Source organism: Nicotiana tomentosiformis, chromosome 7 (genome assembly GCF_000390325.3).
Source record: "Nicotiana tomentosiformis chromosome 7, ASM39032v3, whole genome shotgun sequence".
NCBI lineage: Eukaryota > Viridiplantae > Streptophyta > Magnoliopsida > Solanales > Solanaceae > Nicotiana > Nicotiana tomentosiformis.
Genome location: NC_090818.1, coordinates 55,073,490 through 55,091,113, shown reverse-complemented (window position 1 = coordinate 55,091,113; position 17,624 = coordinate 55,073,490). Strand labels below are relative to the sequence as shown.

At 37.4% G+C, this 17,624-nt stretch overlaps 1 protein-coding gene across 1 annotated transcript; it reads left to right on the top strand.

The window, feature by feature from the left end:
- Window positions 1-1,679: 1,679 nt before the first annotated feature.
- Window positions 1,680-2,084, top strand: LOC138895627 (uncharacterized). The gene has a single exon (XM_070180337.1). It carries the CDS (start codon window positions 1,680-1,682, stop codon window positions 2,082-2,084), a length of 405 nt encoding a protein of 134 aa, XP_070036438.1.
- Window positions 2,085-17,624: the final 15,540 nt, after the last annotated feature.

Sequence of the window (17,624 nt, the reverse complement as noted above, 5' to 3'; positions counted from 1 at the left end):
GGAAGATGTGCGGATCGCACTATTAAAGTGCGGCCACAGTATGCCAAAATGAGGTCGCACTCATAAATGTGTGGTCTGCATAATGAAGCCCAGATCCAGTCAAAGAACAAGCGTGCAGCCACACTCAGAAATGTGCGGTCCGCACAATTAGAGGAAGTGCAACCGCATCTCACTTTTATGCGACCGCAGAAAGTCAACCTGGCCAGTCAATCTCAAAGTGCGGACCACACACATAATTGTGCGGTCGCACAACCTTCGCAGGGGCAATTTTGTCAAACAATTTCAATTGGTTATAAATAGATCTTTTTGTCATTTTTAGGTTAAGTTGGGTGCACCCGAACACTTAGAGCCGTTTTTATTTACTGTATTGGGTAACTTTGTGCTAGTTTTAGTATTTAAACATTAGATTTTCTTTCCTAAATCAATTATTATGCATTTTATCTTAGTTTCTTCTTTAATTTCTTCATTTTCCATGAGTAGCTAAACCCTTAGCTAGGGTTGTGACTCAATCCTAGTATGGGTACTTAATGGATGATTGATTTAGGGCTTATTTATGATTGGGTATATGATTTTTAGCCTAGTTCGTGCTTGAATTTGAGAATTGATGGTTTCAAACGTTGATTCATGCCAAATTGACTTAGTTTTTACTTGAGAAAGTGAGACTAAGTCTAGGAAAACTTGGCTAACAAGAATTTGAGGTGAACTAAAGAAATTGATAGTCCTAATTAAACGGTCGAATCTAGAGATAGTAAGACCCGACTTGAGCATTTATCACTTGTTTCGTGAGATATCCATTTGGACTTAAGAAAGCCAAATTGGGCAAATTCACTCAAACTACCGAGAGATATAGAGTGAGTAACTGAGTGTGATTGCTATATTGTAGCCCGATCAACCAAATACGCCCTAAAGCTCTAAATCCGTTAGGTAACCAACTAGACGGAAGTCGCAACCCTAGATCTTTTATAACTCGAAAAACAACCAAAACCAAAAACATTGTCTCTTAGCTTTACAATTACAAGCATTAGCGTAAAAGTAGAAGTAGAAACAACAATTGAAAATGTAGAAGTGTAATATTAGGCACGTCATACATTCACAATAGGTATATACCTAATCCCACATAAAGCTCCCTATGGAATTGACCCCGACTCGCGTTGGGTTTTATTATTGCATCGACCGCCTCGCAACTTAAATTAGTGGTGTGAGTTTGGGCGACATCAATGCTCATGGTGCTGCTATCAAAGAACTTGGCACAGGGTTGCGAAACTTGGAAAAGCAAGTGGGGCAAATTGCAAATGTATTGTATGAGAGAATCCCAGGTACTCTACCAGCTAACACAGAAAGGAATCCCAAAGAAACGGTGAATGTTGTGACCTTGAGAAGCAGGCAAATGTTGAAAGATCCCGCCCCTGTCCAAAAAGATGTGGTACCTGCAAAAGAAAGTGAGGAGAAGCTGAAAATTGAAGTTGATAAGAAGAAGAAAGGCAAGAAGGAAGGGAGATGAGAAAAATAATAAGGAGCAGACTTCGAGAAGGGAGGAATCTAATGAGAGCAAGCATATACTTGCTCTACCCTTTCCCCAAAAATTATATAGAGCAAAGCTGGACAAGCAGTTTGAGAGATTCTTAGATATACTGAGATATGTTAATGTAACCTTTTCATTCACATAGGTGCTCTCGCAAATGCCAGCTTATGCAAAATTCTTGAAGGAGATCCTTACAAAGAAAAGGAAGGTCGAGGAGACATCAGTAGTCAAGCTCACCGAGCATTGCAGCGCAATCTTGCAAAATAAACCCCCACAAAATTGTGGAGATCCAGAGAGTTTCACTATACCTTGCTCGTTGGGCACTCTTAATTTTGATAAATCTTTATGTGATTTTGGCGCCTCTATTAATTTAACTCCTTTGTCTATTTACAAGAAGCTGGAGAATGAGATTGGAGAGATAAGGTCAGTACCAATTTCCTTGCAACTGGCCGACCAAACAACTTTGATACCCGAGGGGATAGTTGAAGATGTCTTAGTTAGGGTAGATAAGTTTGTATTTCTTGTAGATTTTATTGTGGTGAAGATGGATGAGAACAAATAGGTCCCCCGTATCTTAGGAAGACCATTTTTGGCGATGGGCAAAGCAATATTAGACATACACAATAGAAAGCTCATGCTTAGAGTGGGCGAGGAGACGGTGACTTTTGAGATGAACGTGGATATTGGGGTGAGAAAGGAGATTCCAGCTGCAAGTGTAGAGTGGAGAATGAAAAACTCGAAAGATAAGGTACCTGTGATTGAGAAGGACAAGTGTGGGGTATACCCCAAGAAAGCTGAGAAGAATCTATCTGCATAGATGTGTGCACTAGTTCAGGCGAGAAGGATGGAGCCCGACTTTGATTCAGACCCCGACTAGAGACTCAGGGAAGTTTCCTCTACCTTATGCTTTTTAATTGTGTGTCATGGGGACATGACACAACTTAAAGTGTGGGGGGTGGGGGATATTTGTATGTTGTATGTATATTAGTTTAGTTTGTTTTGTTTTTTTCTATAGTTAGAAAAGAAAAAAAACCATAAAAATTTTGAAATTTTCGATTTTTCCCCGACAATGGATATTATTCGACAGGTTTCTTGAGGGATTAAAGTCAAAAGAAAAAGACAAAAAGATTTTCTTTTGTACTTAGTGTAATAATTCCCCCTTGGTTTTTCTTTAAGCCGCGGTTCTTTTTCAAGGTTTTTTTTTAAAGCGGGTGTAGTTAGTTTTTATTTTTGTTAAGAGTAGGAAACCTTGTGTTGTGAGCTGAATTGGAAGCAATATCTCTTAATTCTGTTATACCTTGAGAATAGTGAGTTCTTTAGTTGTGACGCTTAGTTTTTGACTCTTGTGTAAGTACCTCAAATTGTATAATTTTAACTTTACTTAACTGCTATGACTAGAGTGTCTTGATAATCCAATCCTGAGTGAGTTATGTGCCATGTGTGTGTGAGGTTTTGTATTATTCTGTGCATTGCATTTTATGTCTATAACTTGCCCCGTGTGTTTGCAAAGCAAAATAGTAGTTTTATTCAGTCTTGGAAGTGATATAGGAAGTTTCTTTGTTAAGCTAGTTACATGCTTTTACCCACCTAATTGTTATGTATCGTAGTTAACCCCTTTGAGCATGTCATCATGTTTCTTTGGTACCCACATTACAAGCCTTACCCATTTATTTGAATTAACAATCTATTTGAACGATTTACCTCTCGTGAGCACTTGAAATTGTATGAACTTTGTAAAAGTTGAAGTGTGGGGTGATTGGGTTGGTTTTTGAGTGGAGCTAATGAAATAAGGAGAAAGGTGCACTGTTTTGAAAAAGTAAGAGCCACTTAAATTGAAAAAGAAAGAAAAAGAAAAAAACATTATACATAGTGTATTGTTGTGAAAATTATTCATTGATAAGTGGTAACTCTTGATGTATTTCTGCTTAAAGAAGTTGGGAGTTAATGTAAATTGATGTGAAGGTGGAGTATTGGTTTGACATAAGTGTGGGGTTTTAACAATGAGATGTATGTATTAAAGTGCTTAGGGAGGTGTAGTCACTCTTGTACCTAAATGTATCCTACCTGTCCCACAGCCTACATTACAACCAATTAAAGTCCTACTTAATCATTGACTGAATGAGCTCGAATTAGTAGAGTAGTACACTGCGGGCAAGCCTATAGTTCATCTTTTATGGCATATAAATGTTGTTTCTGAGAGTGAGCGAATTATTTCTATCTTGAGTTCCTAATTGTTCTTAATTTCTATTGTGTGTGGAACTACTCGCTATTATTGTGTGAGGGCACTTGATTCATGAAGGAAAGGTAATTCTTGACCTCTTTGTTAGAGTAAGTGAGCAGGTTATAAATAATGCGTGGTACTTGTGAGTCAAATGTTGAGGCTAGGATGTTACACTATTGTGCTTAATCTATTTTAAATATTCTTGGTATGATGAGTTATGAGAGTTGTGTAATGAGGTCGTGTCTATATAAAGTGTAGTTTGATTGCTCGAGGACGAGCAATGGTTTAAGTATGGGGTGTTGATGGTAGGCTATAATTGCGTGTTTTAGTTGCTTATCACACTCTAATTTAATGAATTTTTAGTTGAGTTGAGCTTTCAATCGCTAGTGTTTTTCACTAATTGTATGTTTTATGCCTTGAAGGAGTGATTCCGAGTTATGTAGATATTGTGGAACTAATTCACGCTAGTTTGGAGCTTTGAAGTCTGAGTAAAAGCCCAAGGTTTTAGTTGGGATCGAGTTCGGGGATCAACGGATACTAGTGCATTCAAAGAGAGAAACGAAGAATCGAGTCGGGCGTCACCCAGGTGCGCGATCGCGCACTGCCTGTGCATGTGAGGCAGTGAACCATCCAAAGTGCGCGACCAAGTGAGCAAGCACCTTCCCTGTTGCACGGCCGCGCACGTCCCCTTCCGGAAAGAGTCCTATTTCGCGAAGGAGAAGGTGTGTTCGTTTGGGCCCGACCCTACTTGGTATATATACATAGAAAAACGGCATTTTTGGAACTTTTGACATAATCTAGACCTAAGGAGGCTAAAGAGAAGTAGGAGAAGCAAGAGAAAAAGGATTTCATCATTCAATCCTCACTCAAGACAAGAGTTTGGATCGTTGTATGTTTTCCTTTAACTTAAACTTATTTGTGATGAATTACTCCATATCTATAGAGTAGTTTTCTTTAGAGAATGATGGATTTGGTGTATTGAGAATTGGTAGTGGATATTAACTTTAGTTTTTATGTATTGAATCGTTTTGGGTGTTTTAATTGTTGCATCTATTTTCACATGTTCATTTAATCGAAAAAGGCATAACTTGTGATGTTTTTACATTATCTTGTTGGTTAAATTCACTGATTCTTCTTAGTAATTGAAAGAGGCTAGTTGAATTATTGTTTAGACCTAGTTAGAAGGATAATCGAAAGAGGTTCTCCTAAAGACCAATCCACTACGAATTCTTGCATATCTTCACCGAGCATAAATTGGTTCATATTGTGAGGTTGAGACTTAATCGAGAGAGGAGTTTCTACTGAACATTTGCACTAATAATTGAGTGAATTCGCGAGACTCACTTGAACATTAGAAGTGAATTAGCTAGAGTTAAATCCCAGATAATTATCTTGCACCTATCCAATCAACCCCTATTTTCTCCCATTGTCATTAGCCAATAGTTTAGACTTTTAGTAAATTTTAGTTTTAAATCACACAAATCTAAATTATTGATCATCTTGGATAGGAATTAAACTAGAATCTACGAAAATACTGTTTAAATCCAATCCATGCGGATATGATATTATATTATACTATATTTGACTAGCGAGCATATTTAAGTGTGTGTTTTGAGCTCGTTAATAACTCAACTAAATAAATTATAACACGCAACATTATCAATCCAATTAATGAGAAGATTTATGAGACGCTAAACACCAAAACATAGAGCATTCTTCAGAGTTTCAGTCCCTTTTTTTTCTGATACAGTTTGAGGTTTTTTTTTCCTGATATTGTTCGAGGTTCTGCTCGGAATTGATACAAGTATCAACAGAAATATTTTGAAATTCGATTTCTAGATGGCAAGTTTAACAGTGCTAATTTGTCATTCTGGCAAGTGGAACATTAAAAATTGTTATGTCAATTATTCGATTGATGGGATATTAATAAAGGAGTATGCGTCGTACAATGATTTGCTTGCTTCAATTTTGAAGCAACTTAGCATAGATTTGAGCTCCAAGTCAATTAAAATTGAATACAAAGTGGAAGAAAATTGCACACCTATGGAAATACACAACGATATGGGTTACAGGGTGTATGTAGAGTTGAAAAAGAAGAACATGTATCCATTGTGTATAACTACATTGGATAAAGAAATTGTAGATGGAAGAAGTTTATTTCAAAGAGACCTAATGCAACTTGACGCAACCGATGTGGTGAATAAATTTGATACAGTTGATATACTTGCAATTGCGTCTTTAAACTCAGGTGAACCAATTGAAATTTTTGAACCGGTAAGGGATTTGATTATTTCAAATACTAAATAAAAAGAGGTGATGGATGGACAAGTATTTAAGGATAAGTCCACATTGAAGGTGGTGATGGAGCAATATGCAATTGCTGAAAGGTTTCAATTCCATGTTGATAAGGCAATTGCTAGCAGGTTTGAGTGTTATTACTTACAACATCTTCACCAATATGTTGTACTCAACTGTATGTATATGTATTCGTAATAATTTTATGGTGTATTCATGACAGCATATTATTATACAACATATATTATGTTGTATTCATAATATATGCTTTCTTTCATGATATGTTTCTGTATCAGCATTTTTAATTGAATGTGCTGAAACAATTATAGGTGCGTGAACTATTTATATTAATGTGTTCATAATACATTGTTGTATACAAATGTATTCAACATTTTTTTATGGTGTATTCATGTAACATACATTGTATTTCATTGTATGTTTCTTTCAAAACTTTGTTGAAAAATGAAATTGTTGTGTGTCTATGGTTAGAAGACACTTAGCCGAATCAGCTGTATGAGTACTTCATTTCCGGTTTCTAAAATATTCATAATGTCACATTTATACAATGATATTTAACATTAACCTGCCATGATTTGTATATATTTTATCCATACATAACCAATAATATTTATAACACAAATGTATTTGCAGTTATACATTGTTATGTATTTATGAGGATTGTGAATGGAAATTTAAGACTTCTACTATTAACAAATCACAAATGTTCAAAGTAAGGGAGTTCAATGATAAGCATACATGTACGTTGAAGGATAAGGTGTCACGACCCAAAATCTATTAAAGGTCGTGATGGCGTCGGACACCGCTGTCAAGCATGCCAACAATAAATACTCAATTAGGTTCTCATTTTAATATTTTGAAATCATATTTATTTATTTATTTATTTATTTTTCTTTCATTAAACAGTAGAAGATGGAATTTACAGAGTAAATGATAATATTTTTAAAAATTTCAATACAGAACAACTCATAATCACCCTAAAACCCGATGTCACAAGTGCATGAGCATCAACTAGGAATGTAAAATAAAATACAACATCTGTCCGTAAATACAAATTTGGACAGGAGAAATATAAATACTCAGAATGAGACTCTGCCGGTTGCGGGTCGTAATGTGGAATGCAGCTCACATAAATCCCCGCATGCATACAAGCTTCTGCTCTCACAAGGACACTAGTCACATATGTACCTGCACAAAAAATGTGTAACAAGTGTAGCATGAGTACGTAATCAACGTGTACCCAGTATGTATCTAGCCTAACCCCGGAGGAGTAGTGACGAGGGGTCTACATAGACACACATTAGTGGTCTAATAACATCAGGTACAGTAAAGAGATAAGTAAATATGATGCAGAGTAAATAAATGAGGTAAATAAGTAATAAATCACGTGGTACAAATTCCCCCTCTTTACTAGGAACTCAAGCTCTCCATTAGAAATTCCTTCCTTAACGGAGCATATATATATATATATATATATATATATATATATATATATATATATATATATATATATATATATATATAGTGGATCTCATCAGATAGATCGTCATAACTCAAATCGGGAAAACTCACAGATATACTAGCTTTTTGCCAAATATTACTCACGAATCCATGAGGATATGGTATAGGAAATGCCGAGGCGTACAGCCCGTTCCAACATAAGAATTTAAACTGTGCACTACCGAGGGTCGAACGTCCCGAACCATAGATACATCTATTAAACTTCCGAGGCAATCGACCCTCTCCCATGAGAGTGTGGTACCTAAATCCTACCGAGGCTAACGGCCCTATCCCATAAGGGTAAAATACATAATCCTGCTAAGGCGAATGGCCCGATCCCATTAGAATAAGAAGCTTTAACGGGTCCTTGACCACACTCATGAATAAACGTGTGAGTTGTAATTTCTTAACAAAAACCTTTCAATGAAGTGTGTGTATATATATATATATATATATCACGAAAACATGCCGTAGGAGGAATAAAGTTATTCGGTGACAAATCGTGAAATCGTGAAGTCTCTACAATAGCAAGTCTAGTCTCAAGTAGAAACGTAAAATAAGGAATTAAACAAGCAAAGATAGTCCCTATAGTACAAGTACAACATGGTGTGAACCTAAGTCTACCCGGACAATAACATGAATCTAACTACGTACGAACTCTCGTCACCTCGTGTGTACGTAGTCCCCGCAATAAGTTGTACACATCAAATATACCACCTAGGGGTAGTTTCCCCCTCATAGAGTTAGACAGGAGACTTACTGTAATGACCTGACCGGTCGTTTTGAGCATTTACGCTCCTTTCAAATATTTGAAGTCTTGAATAACTTCCTATGAGGTATTATGACTCGTGTGAATTGTTGGTTTTAGTGTTAGGGTATTTTGGAGTTAGCTTGGAAGAATGTATTTTTATTTTGGAAGCTTAAGTTGAAATAGTTGACCAGATATTGACTTATGTGTAAACAACCTCGGAATTTAATTCTGATGATTCCAATAGCTCTGTATGGTAATTTTGGACTTAGGAGCGTGTCCAAAAAATTATTTGAAGGTCCGTAGTGGAATTAGGCTTGAAATGCCGAAAGGTGAATTTTGGAAAGTTTGACCGAGGGGTTGACTTTTTGATATCGAGGTCGGAATCCGATTCTGGAAATTGGAATAGCTTCGTTATGATTTTTATGACTTGTGTGCAAAATTTGAAGTCACTCCGGATTGATTTGATGTATTTCGGCACAAGATATAGCATTTGAAAGTTTAAAGTTCATTAGGCTTGAATTGAGGTGCAATTCGTGGTTTTAGCATTGTTTGATGTGATTCGAGGTTTCGACTAAGTTCGTATGATGTTTTAGGACTTGTTGGTATATTTGGTTGAGGTCCCGAGGGACTCGGGTGAGTTTCGGACCATTTCTATGCTATTTTTAATTTTTGGTTTCTGCCTACAAAGGTGTGCATCATGATCGCGAACATTTGGTTGCATTCGCGAAGAGAGAACATCAGTTTGGGGCCTTGTGAATCGCGATCGTGGAAGCTCTTTCGCGATCGTGTAGAACAAAATCTCTGCTGCACTGACCTGACTTTAGAAGCTTATATCTCGCAATCTATAAGGAATTTTGTAGCCCTTGATGTCTAGTTTTCAGAAAGGTAAACCATTTGTCATTTGGAGTTGTGTACTAAAAGTTATTGTGGATACACTATAGGCTGTCTAGAAAGAGTTTGGAAATATCTGTTGCACATGGCTAATTTTGGAAGCTTATATCTAGCAATCTATAAGGAATTGGGAGAGAGCGACAAATGAAAGTTATAGCCCTTGGTGTATAATTTTTAGAAAGTTAAACCATTTGCAATTTGTAGTTTTGAACAAAATGTTATTACCATTATTGCGAAGAGTAAACACCTGGCAGTAGCTATATTTCGAGGTTTCAGCCATTTTTAACATATTTGGAGATATGGAGCTCAGATTGAAGCGATTTTTGAGACGATTTTCACCATATGGATTGGGGTAAGTGTTCTATATCCGAAAGTGATTATACTTCATGATTATATGGTTATATTTATCATTTATTTCGAATTTAAATGGAAGAAATCAATTTTTTTGAAAAATCTTCCAAAAATAAAAATTTAAGATTTGGAGGTCGAGTTTTTATCGGAATTTGATAAAATTGGTATGGTTAAACACGTATCAGAATGGGTGTTCGGATTTTGTAACTTTTGTCGGGGTCCTGGACATGGGCCCCACAGGCCATGTTTTAGCTAAATTTCGGATCTTTATGGAAAATTAGCATTTTCTTATGGAATTAATTTCAATAAATTTTATTGACTGAATTAAATTATTTGTTGATAGATTAAAGGCATTTGGAGGCCAATTCATGAGTCAAAGGCTTAGCGGAATAAGAATTACACGGTTTGAGGTAAGTAACAGTTATAAATCTGGTCCTGAGGGTATGAAACCTCGAATTTTTGTGTCATGTGATTATTTTGGTGGTGACGCACATGCTAGGTGACGGGCGTGTGGGCGTGCACCATGGGGATTATGACTTGGTCCGTCCCGTGAAAACTGTAAAGTTGAATAACTTGTTGTTAGCTATATGCTCTCTATGTGTTTTAGATATTTTACTGTAAATCATGTTAGAAACCATGTTTAGGCTATATGTTGGTACCGTTGGGACCCACAGAAGTCGTGTACATATTGAACTATCTGCTTAATTGTTGTTTTGTACTCAGTCACAGTTTATTTATTTATTTTAACCCAGTCTCTATTTTTATTATTCATATATCATATCATTGTTGTTTGGGCTGATTTCATGATTTTTGAGACCCCGAGAGACTGGAGAGATTTATGACTGAGTGAGGCCGAGGGCCTGATTGTGAGATATTATACTATAGCACGTGAGTTGTCCGTGCGGATCCAGATATTTATACTATAGCATCTAAGTTGTCCGTGCAGCACGTGACTTGTCCGTGCGGATTATAGCGCTTGTGCTATAGGAACCCCTCCTGAGTCTGTACACCCCCAGTGAGTGCGGGTACCTATTGAGTGTGAGCACTGAGGGCTGAGAGCCGAGTGGTTAAGCTGTTGTGACGAGTTGAGTGACTGTTGCCCTGAGAGGCTGTACTTGCTTTTCATTTGTTGTTGCACTTAGTTGTTATCTGTCATTGTTGTGAAATTCTCTGAAAGATTTTATATCTGGATTACATGAACATGAACTGTATAAAATTGATTTGACTTAAACTGCTGGATTTGAAAGCATCTCTATTCTTTGTTGGAATTACTGAAAGTGAACTATAATTGTGTAGCTCGTCACTATCTTCAGTTCCTTATTTATTATTGGTACTTACTGAGTTGGTTGTATTCATACTACCCCCTGCACTTCGTGTGCAGATCCAGGTGTTCCCGGACATAGCGGGGTTGATTCTTTCGCACAATTGATTTTTCGGAGATTTAGAGGTAGCTGCCGTATTTCGCAGACCTTGCCTCTCCTTCCCTATCTCCTTATTTACTGCATTTGGTCTCAGACTATTATGGACCCTTTTTTCTAGACTTGTATTCATATTAGATGCCCATGCACTCAGTGACATCGGGTTTTGGGAGTGTTTATATATGTATTTGTGAGTTTTTCTTCCGCTAAATTTAGATATTATGTTTTCCAACTTAAAAGATATGGTGGTTTATTGGGATTTTTGTCTTGCCTAGTATTGAGATAGGCGCCATCACGACGAGTGATATTTTGGGTCGTGACAAGTTGGTATCAGAGCTTTAGGTGACATAGGTCTCATGAGTCATGAGCAGGTTTAGTAGAGTCTTGCGGATCGGTACGGAGACGTCTGTACTTATCTTCGAGAGGCTGCCGAACCCTTAGGAAAATTTCACTTTCTTGTATTCTATCATGCAGAATTGATTCAGCTTGAAACATAACTCTTTGAATTCCTTCCACGTATTCGTATGCGCACATGAGCGCTCGGTATCAGCTATGCATCGCCGGCTTGTGATTCTATGAACGAGGTTCAAGATGTGTATTTTACGTTTTGGTGATAGGCAAGCCTGGAGGACTTGAGGCCAGGTTTAGACCGTTGCTTAGGCCTGGTAGCTTCAGTTGTAACCTGTACATTTGGATTCATATGTCCGGTAATGTTCCTGCGAGTGGAATTTGTGTCTCTATGAGCGGTAGAATGGCTTTGTGATGAGTATGATGTAACTGTGGGATGTGTTAAGACGATTTGAGTGTGACGAGAAGTGTTTCCTTGAAATGTAAAGGAAGGCCATTGGGTGCTTTATTTTCATTTTGATGTGACGTACAATCTCGAGTGTGAATGTTTTGAAAAATCTTTCACGTTGTTAAATTTTGGGGCAAATTAAATTCTGGTGTTTGGTTAATGAGTTTGTACTCAGAAAGATTAAGTGATTTCATAGTAATTGTGGCTGAGAAAGGGTATAACAAGATGCCAATTTGAGACTAAGCAGGTGGGTTATCTCCTGCGGAGTAATTTGTATAGGTGTGTTCCTTATGATGTGAATAGAGAGTTTCTTTTCTGCCAGCGGGATGTATGTGTTGAGACTTGAATTTGAATCTGGTTGAGAAAGTTGACTTGAGTGTTAAGAGAATGAATGAGAGATTACTGGATGATTGAGGTATTTTATGGTTGGTGTGTCTTGATCTTGAGATGAATTTTCTTTGAATTGACTGCGGTATTAAGGCAGTAATAAATTATAGGTATTATGAGTTATCAAGTATTTTAATCTATGGCTTTGAGCCAAGTAGGGGAGCCTGCTATTGACAATTCAATTCATGGTTATGTGTCAATTCTTTTTTGTTTTGGTCTGAAGTATAGTTAGGAATCAGTGATGACTTACAGAGGTGGAGTTCGAGAATGACTCGAGTAAGAAAATTTCCTGAATACGGGATATAATGCACTTACGAAAATCTGAAAATTATGGAATGATTAAGTTGTTATTTTGAAGGATGTATGAATTTGATTGGTCATTTTAAGGCAGGGTTACTTATTTGAGTGTTGATTGTGCTAAAGGAACACATGTCTTTCGACCCGTTTGGGGCGGAGTAAATTAGATTTGAGCAGAGTGGATAACTCCCGAGAGGGTTCTAATGGATTCAAAATGTATATGTGGAAATTGAATTTTTTTTAAATTTGTATATCACTAGAATCAGTTACTTACATTGGATGGTATCGGGACATACGATAATTCTATTTGACTATGGATTCTACATTTTCAGTGTAAGAAAAGAAAGAGGAACAATTTTAAATTCGCATAAGGTATTTTCAGAGTGAGTGTTATGGTTGGGGTATTTATGAAGGTGCTTAAGAAGAATACAATGGCTTATGGGCCTTAGGGCGATGTGGTTTTATGTTAGGATGTCTTGTAGTGAGCTTGGGTAAGGATAGTAGTGTTTTTACAAGGAGAAATGTCAACCTGAGGGTGATTCAGAAGAAACTCGGAGAAAATAGGACAAATGGATAATATGCTGGATTAGTATGGTAATGGTATGCTCGGTTCTTTTGGTTTATATGATGATGTGGGGCTTTTCGGGTATTTTGTGGCAATAATCTCGGATTTGGCAACTTGTGTGGCTTGGTGGAGTTATAGGTATTCAGTTTTGATAGCTTGGTTATGTACAAATGGATTTCAAAGTGTTCTTAATGGTTTCTACCATGGGTTGAACCGGATATATTCTACCGGTGTAGGGAACATGTTGTGTATTATGAATTCCTCCTGGAAGAAAGCAATATGAAGGTTACTGAATGACCGGGTACGTAATTTGCTGGTTACCCAAAGTTGATAATGAGATTCTCGTGATTGTCACATGATGACATGATAGATGTGGTGTGTGGCGCGGGATTAGGATTTACATGTACAAGGTGGAAGTTCATTCTTGAAAGAAAGATCATGATTTTTGGACAGAATGGTCAATTTCAGATAATTAGATGAATGTTATAACTGCTCGGTAATCCCTGAGAAGGGTGGGCATTTCAAAAGGCGCATTGTGTTTTGACTTACGGATGTTCATTAGTATTGCAGTACTCACCTGGTTGATAGACTGCTGATATTCAAATTATTGTTATGTGGCACGGAAGAATTATGAAAGTATTCCTTATGGGAAGATCATGAATGGAAGATGTGTTAGTCATTCTAGTGCTGGAGTTGGGATCAGTTACAGTGATTCATGTGTTTGATGAATTTGGAGACTGGGAGTTCTTAAAAGTATATTGTTTCGGGTTGCGGCCTGTTTGAGGTGAATATTTTATTTTAACTCAGTGGATGCATTAGTTGCGTTAATTATTTGTGATAGCTACGCGCTATAAGTGTGCATATATGTGAGGTTTGAGCCCATGTGCGGGGATTAGAGCAAGTATTCATACTCGGAAGAATGCTTAGGCTATTTTATGCCTAGAGTTGACTGTTAAGCGTAAAGTTATAACGTTTCCCATATTCGTACCTTTGTTGAGAACTATCTGGGCTATATTTGAGTTTACAAAGAAGATGATTCCCTAAATAAATGAGGTAGTTACTAATTTTGCATAAAATTGCCGATTTGAAGTGTGATAGCAGACTTTGCACATGCTTTCACTATGGCGTGCTATTTATACCAGTCCAGAAGAATGAGAATCTTATCCGTGCCGTATGAGGGAATTCTATTTCTATGATAATTTATCTGATTCATTAATTTCCTACCTCTACAATTGTGCACATGTGCCTACGGTTATCCTCTTCACAAAATTTGAGGAGTTGGTTGTAATATTGTGGTTGTGGTGGTGTTTGTTGAACTTGCAATATGGTTCCCTTTCTTGAGACATCTCCCATATTTGGGTACACAGATTGCGCAGTGGTGGCTGGAGTTATATGATATGGCGTTTCTGTGGGATAGTTGTGTTTAACTCCCATATTGTGGTTTTATCGTTGTTTGATGTGATTTGAGGCTTCGACTAAGTTCGTATGATGTTTTAGGACTTGTTGGTATATTTAGTTGAGGTCCCGAGGGGCTCGGGTGAGTTTCGGGGTGGTTTCAGATCATTTCTAGGTCATTTTTAATTGCTGGTTTCTGCCTATAGAGGTGTGCATCGCGATCGCGAACATTTGGTAGCGTTCGCAAAGAGCAAACAATAGTTTGGGGCCTTGTGAATCGCATTTGCGGAAACTCTTTCGCGATCACGTAGAACAGAATCTCTGCTGCACTGACCCGACTTTGGAAGCTTATATCTCGCAATATATAAGGAATATGGAGAAGATACAAAAATGAAAGTTGTAGCCCTTGATATCTAGTTTTCAGAAAGGTAGACCATTTGTCATTTGGAGTTGTGTACAAAAAGTTATTGTGGATAAACTATAGGCTGTCTGGGAAGAGTTTGGAAATTTTTGTTGCACATGGCTGACTTTGGAAGATTATATGTAGCAATATATAAGGAATTGGAGATGAGCAACAAATGCAAGTAATAGATCTTGGTGTCTAGTTTTCAGAAAGTTATATCATTTGCAATTTGGAGTTTTGTACAAAAGGTTATGACCATTATACTAGAGGTTATCTTGAAGAGTTGGGGAGTTTGTTCTTTGTGATCGCGATTGGTTTTCCGCAATCGTGAAGAGCAATCTTGGGGATGAAAAATTTTGTGCTTCGTGATCACGAAGAGTAAATACCTGGGCAGTAGCTATGTTTCGAGGTTTCAGCCATTTTTAACATATTTGGAGCTATGGAGCTCGGATTGAAGCGAATGTTTAGGCAATTTTCACCATATGGATTGGGGTAAGTATTTTATATCTGAAAGTGATTATACTTCATGATTATATGGTTATATTAATAATTTATTTTGGATTTAAATGGAAGAAATCAAGATTTTTGCAAAATCTTCCAAAAATAAAAACTTAAGATTTGGAGGTCAAGTTGTTATCGAAATTTGATAAAATTGGTATGGTTGAACTCGTATCGGAATGGGTGTTCGGATTTTGTAACTTTTGTTGGTTTCTGGGACATGGTCCCCACGGGCAATATTTTAGCTAAATTTCAGATTTTTATGGAAAATTAGCATTTTCTTATGGAATTAATTCCAATAAATTTTATTGACTGAATCAAATTATTTGTTGTTAGATTCGAGGCATTTGGAGGACAATTCACGAGTCAAAGGCTTAGCGGAATAAGAATTTCATGGTTTGAGGTAAGTAACAATTATAAATCTGGTCCTGAGGGTATGAAACCCCAGATTTTTGTGTCATGTGATTATTTTGGAGGTGACGCACATGCTAGGTGACGGGCGTGTGGGCTTGCACCAAGGGGATTGTGACTTGGTCCGTCCCGTGGAAACTGTAAAGTTGAATAACTTCTTGTTAGCTATATGCTCTCTATGTGTTGTAGAGATTTTACTGTAAATCATGTTAGAAACCATGTTTAGGCTATCTGCTTAATTGTTGTTTTATACTTAGTCATAGTTTACTTGCTTATTTTAACCGAGTCTCTATTTTTATTATTGATACATCATATCATTGTTGTTTTGTAGCGACCCGACTTGTCATTTTATGAATTTATGCCCCGTTCAGTGACTTAAGGTCTTGAGAAGTTTCGCAATATGTATTATGACCCGGGTGTGTGGTCGAGTTTGATTTACGGATGATTCGGAGTGAATTGGGACACTTAGTCCCTAAGACGGAAGCTTAAGTCTTAGGAGTTTGACTATAGTCGGAACTATGTGAAGAAGACTCCGGAATGGAATTCCGTCAGTTTCGTTAGCTCCGTTGGGTGATTTTGGACATAGGAGAGTGTTCGGACTGTGAATATGAGGTCTGTAGCCAATTTAGGCTTGAAATGGTGAACGTCGAATTTTTGGAGAATTAGATCGGAAGTGGACTTTTTGATATCAGGGTCGGAATCCGATTCTGAAAGTTGGAGTTGGTTCATAATGTTAATTATGACTTGTGTACAAAATTTGAAGTCATTCCGGATTGATTTGATGTGTTTTGGCACAAGTTATAGAATTTGAAAGTTCAAAGTTCATAGATTTTGATTTGGGATGCGGTTCGTCGTTTTGATGTTGTTTGAGGTGATTTGAGAATTCGACTAAGTTCGTATGATGTTTTAGGACTTGTTGGTGTATTTGGTTGAGGTCTCGGGGGCCTCGGGTGTGTTTCGGATCATTTCGGGATGTTTCGGAACCGCTGTATCTGGTATTTGACTTTCTTCTTCGCGAACGCGAAGAGAGTCACGCGAATGCGAAGAGGAGTTTTGAGGCTGTTGGGATTTGGCCTTCGCGAATGCGAAGGTATGCCTGAAGAACTTATGCGAACGTGAGGGGCCAGTCGTGAACGCATAGAAGGAAGGAGGGGACTGGGCCTGGAGTCATCAGCCTTCGTGAACGCGAAGCTTCAATCGCGAACGCAAAGCAGTAGGACCTGAGTGCATCGCGAATGCAAACGTGATGATATGCATGGCAGTCCTTCGCGAATGCGACGCTGGTAACGCAAACGCGAAGAAGAATTTGAGGCAGCGAGTTTTTGGCCTTCGCGAACGCGGGACAGAGGTCGCGAACATGAAGAAGGCCTATCTGGGCAGAATTAAAAGTCCCAAAAACGGGGTTTGAGTTCATAACTCAAAATCTAATAGGGAGCTCGGTAGAAGGTGATTTTTGGAGAGATTCTTGCGTGGGTGTTTGGAGTAAGTGATTCTTATCCAGTTTTAATTAATTTTCATGATCATGTCTTTGAATCCATCATTTAATTCAGATTTAATAGAGGAAAATCAAGATTTTTGTAAAATCTTCCAAAACCAAAAATTTAAGATTTAGAGGTCGAGTTGTTATTGGAATTCGATAAAATTGGTATGGTTTAACTCGTATCAGAATGGGTGTTCGGATTTTATGAAAATTATGTCAGGTTCCGAGGGGCGAGTCCCGCGTTGACTTTTGTTAACCTTTTGGAATAAATTTTTAAGTCGACGTATTATTATCCAGAATCATTTCCGATGAATTTTAATGAAGTTATACAATTAATTTGGATAGATTTGAGCTGTCAGAAGGTCAATTCAAGCAAGAAGGCAATTTTTGAATATTAGCATAACTTCAAAGAGGTAAGTGTCTTG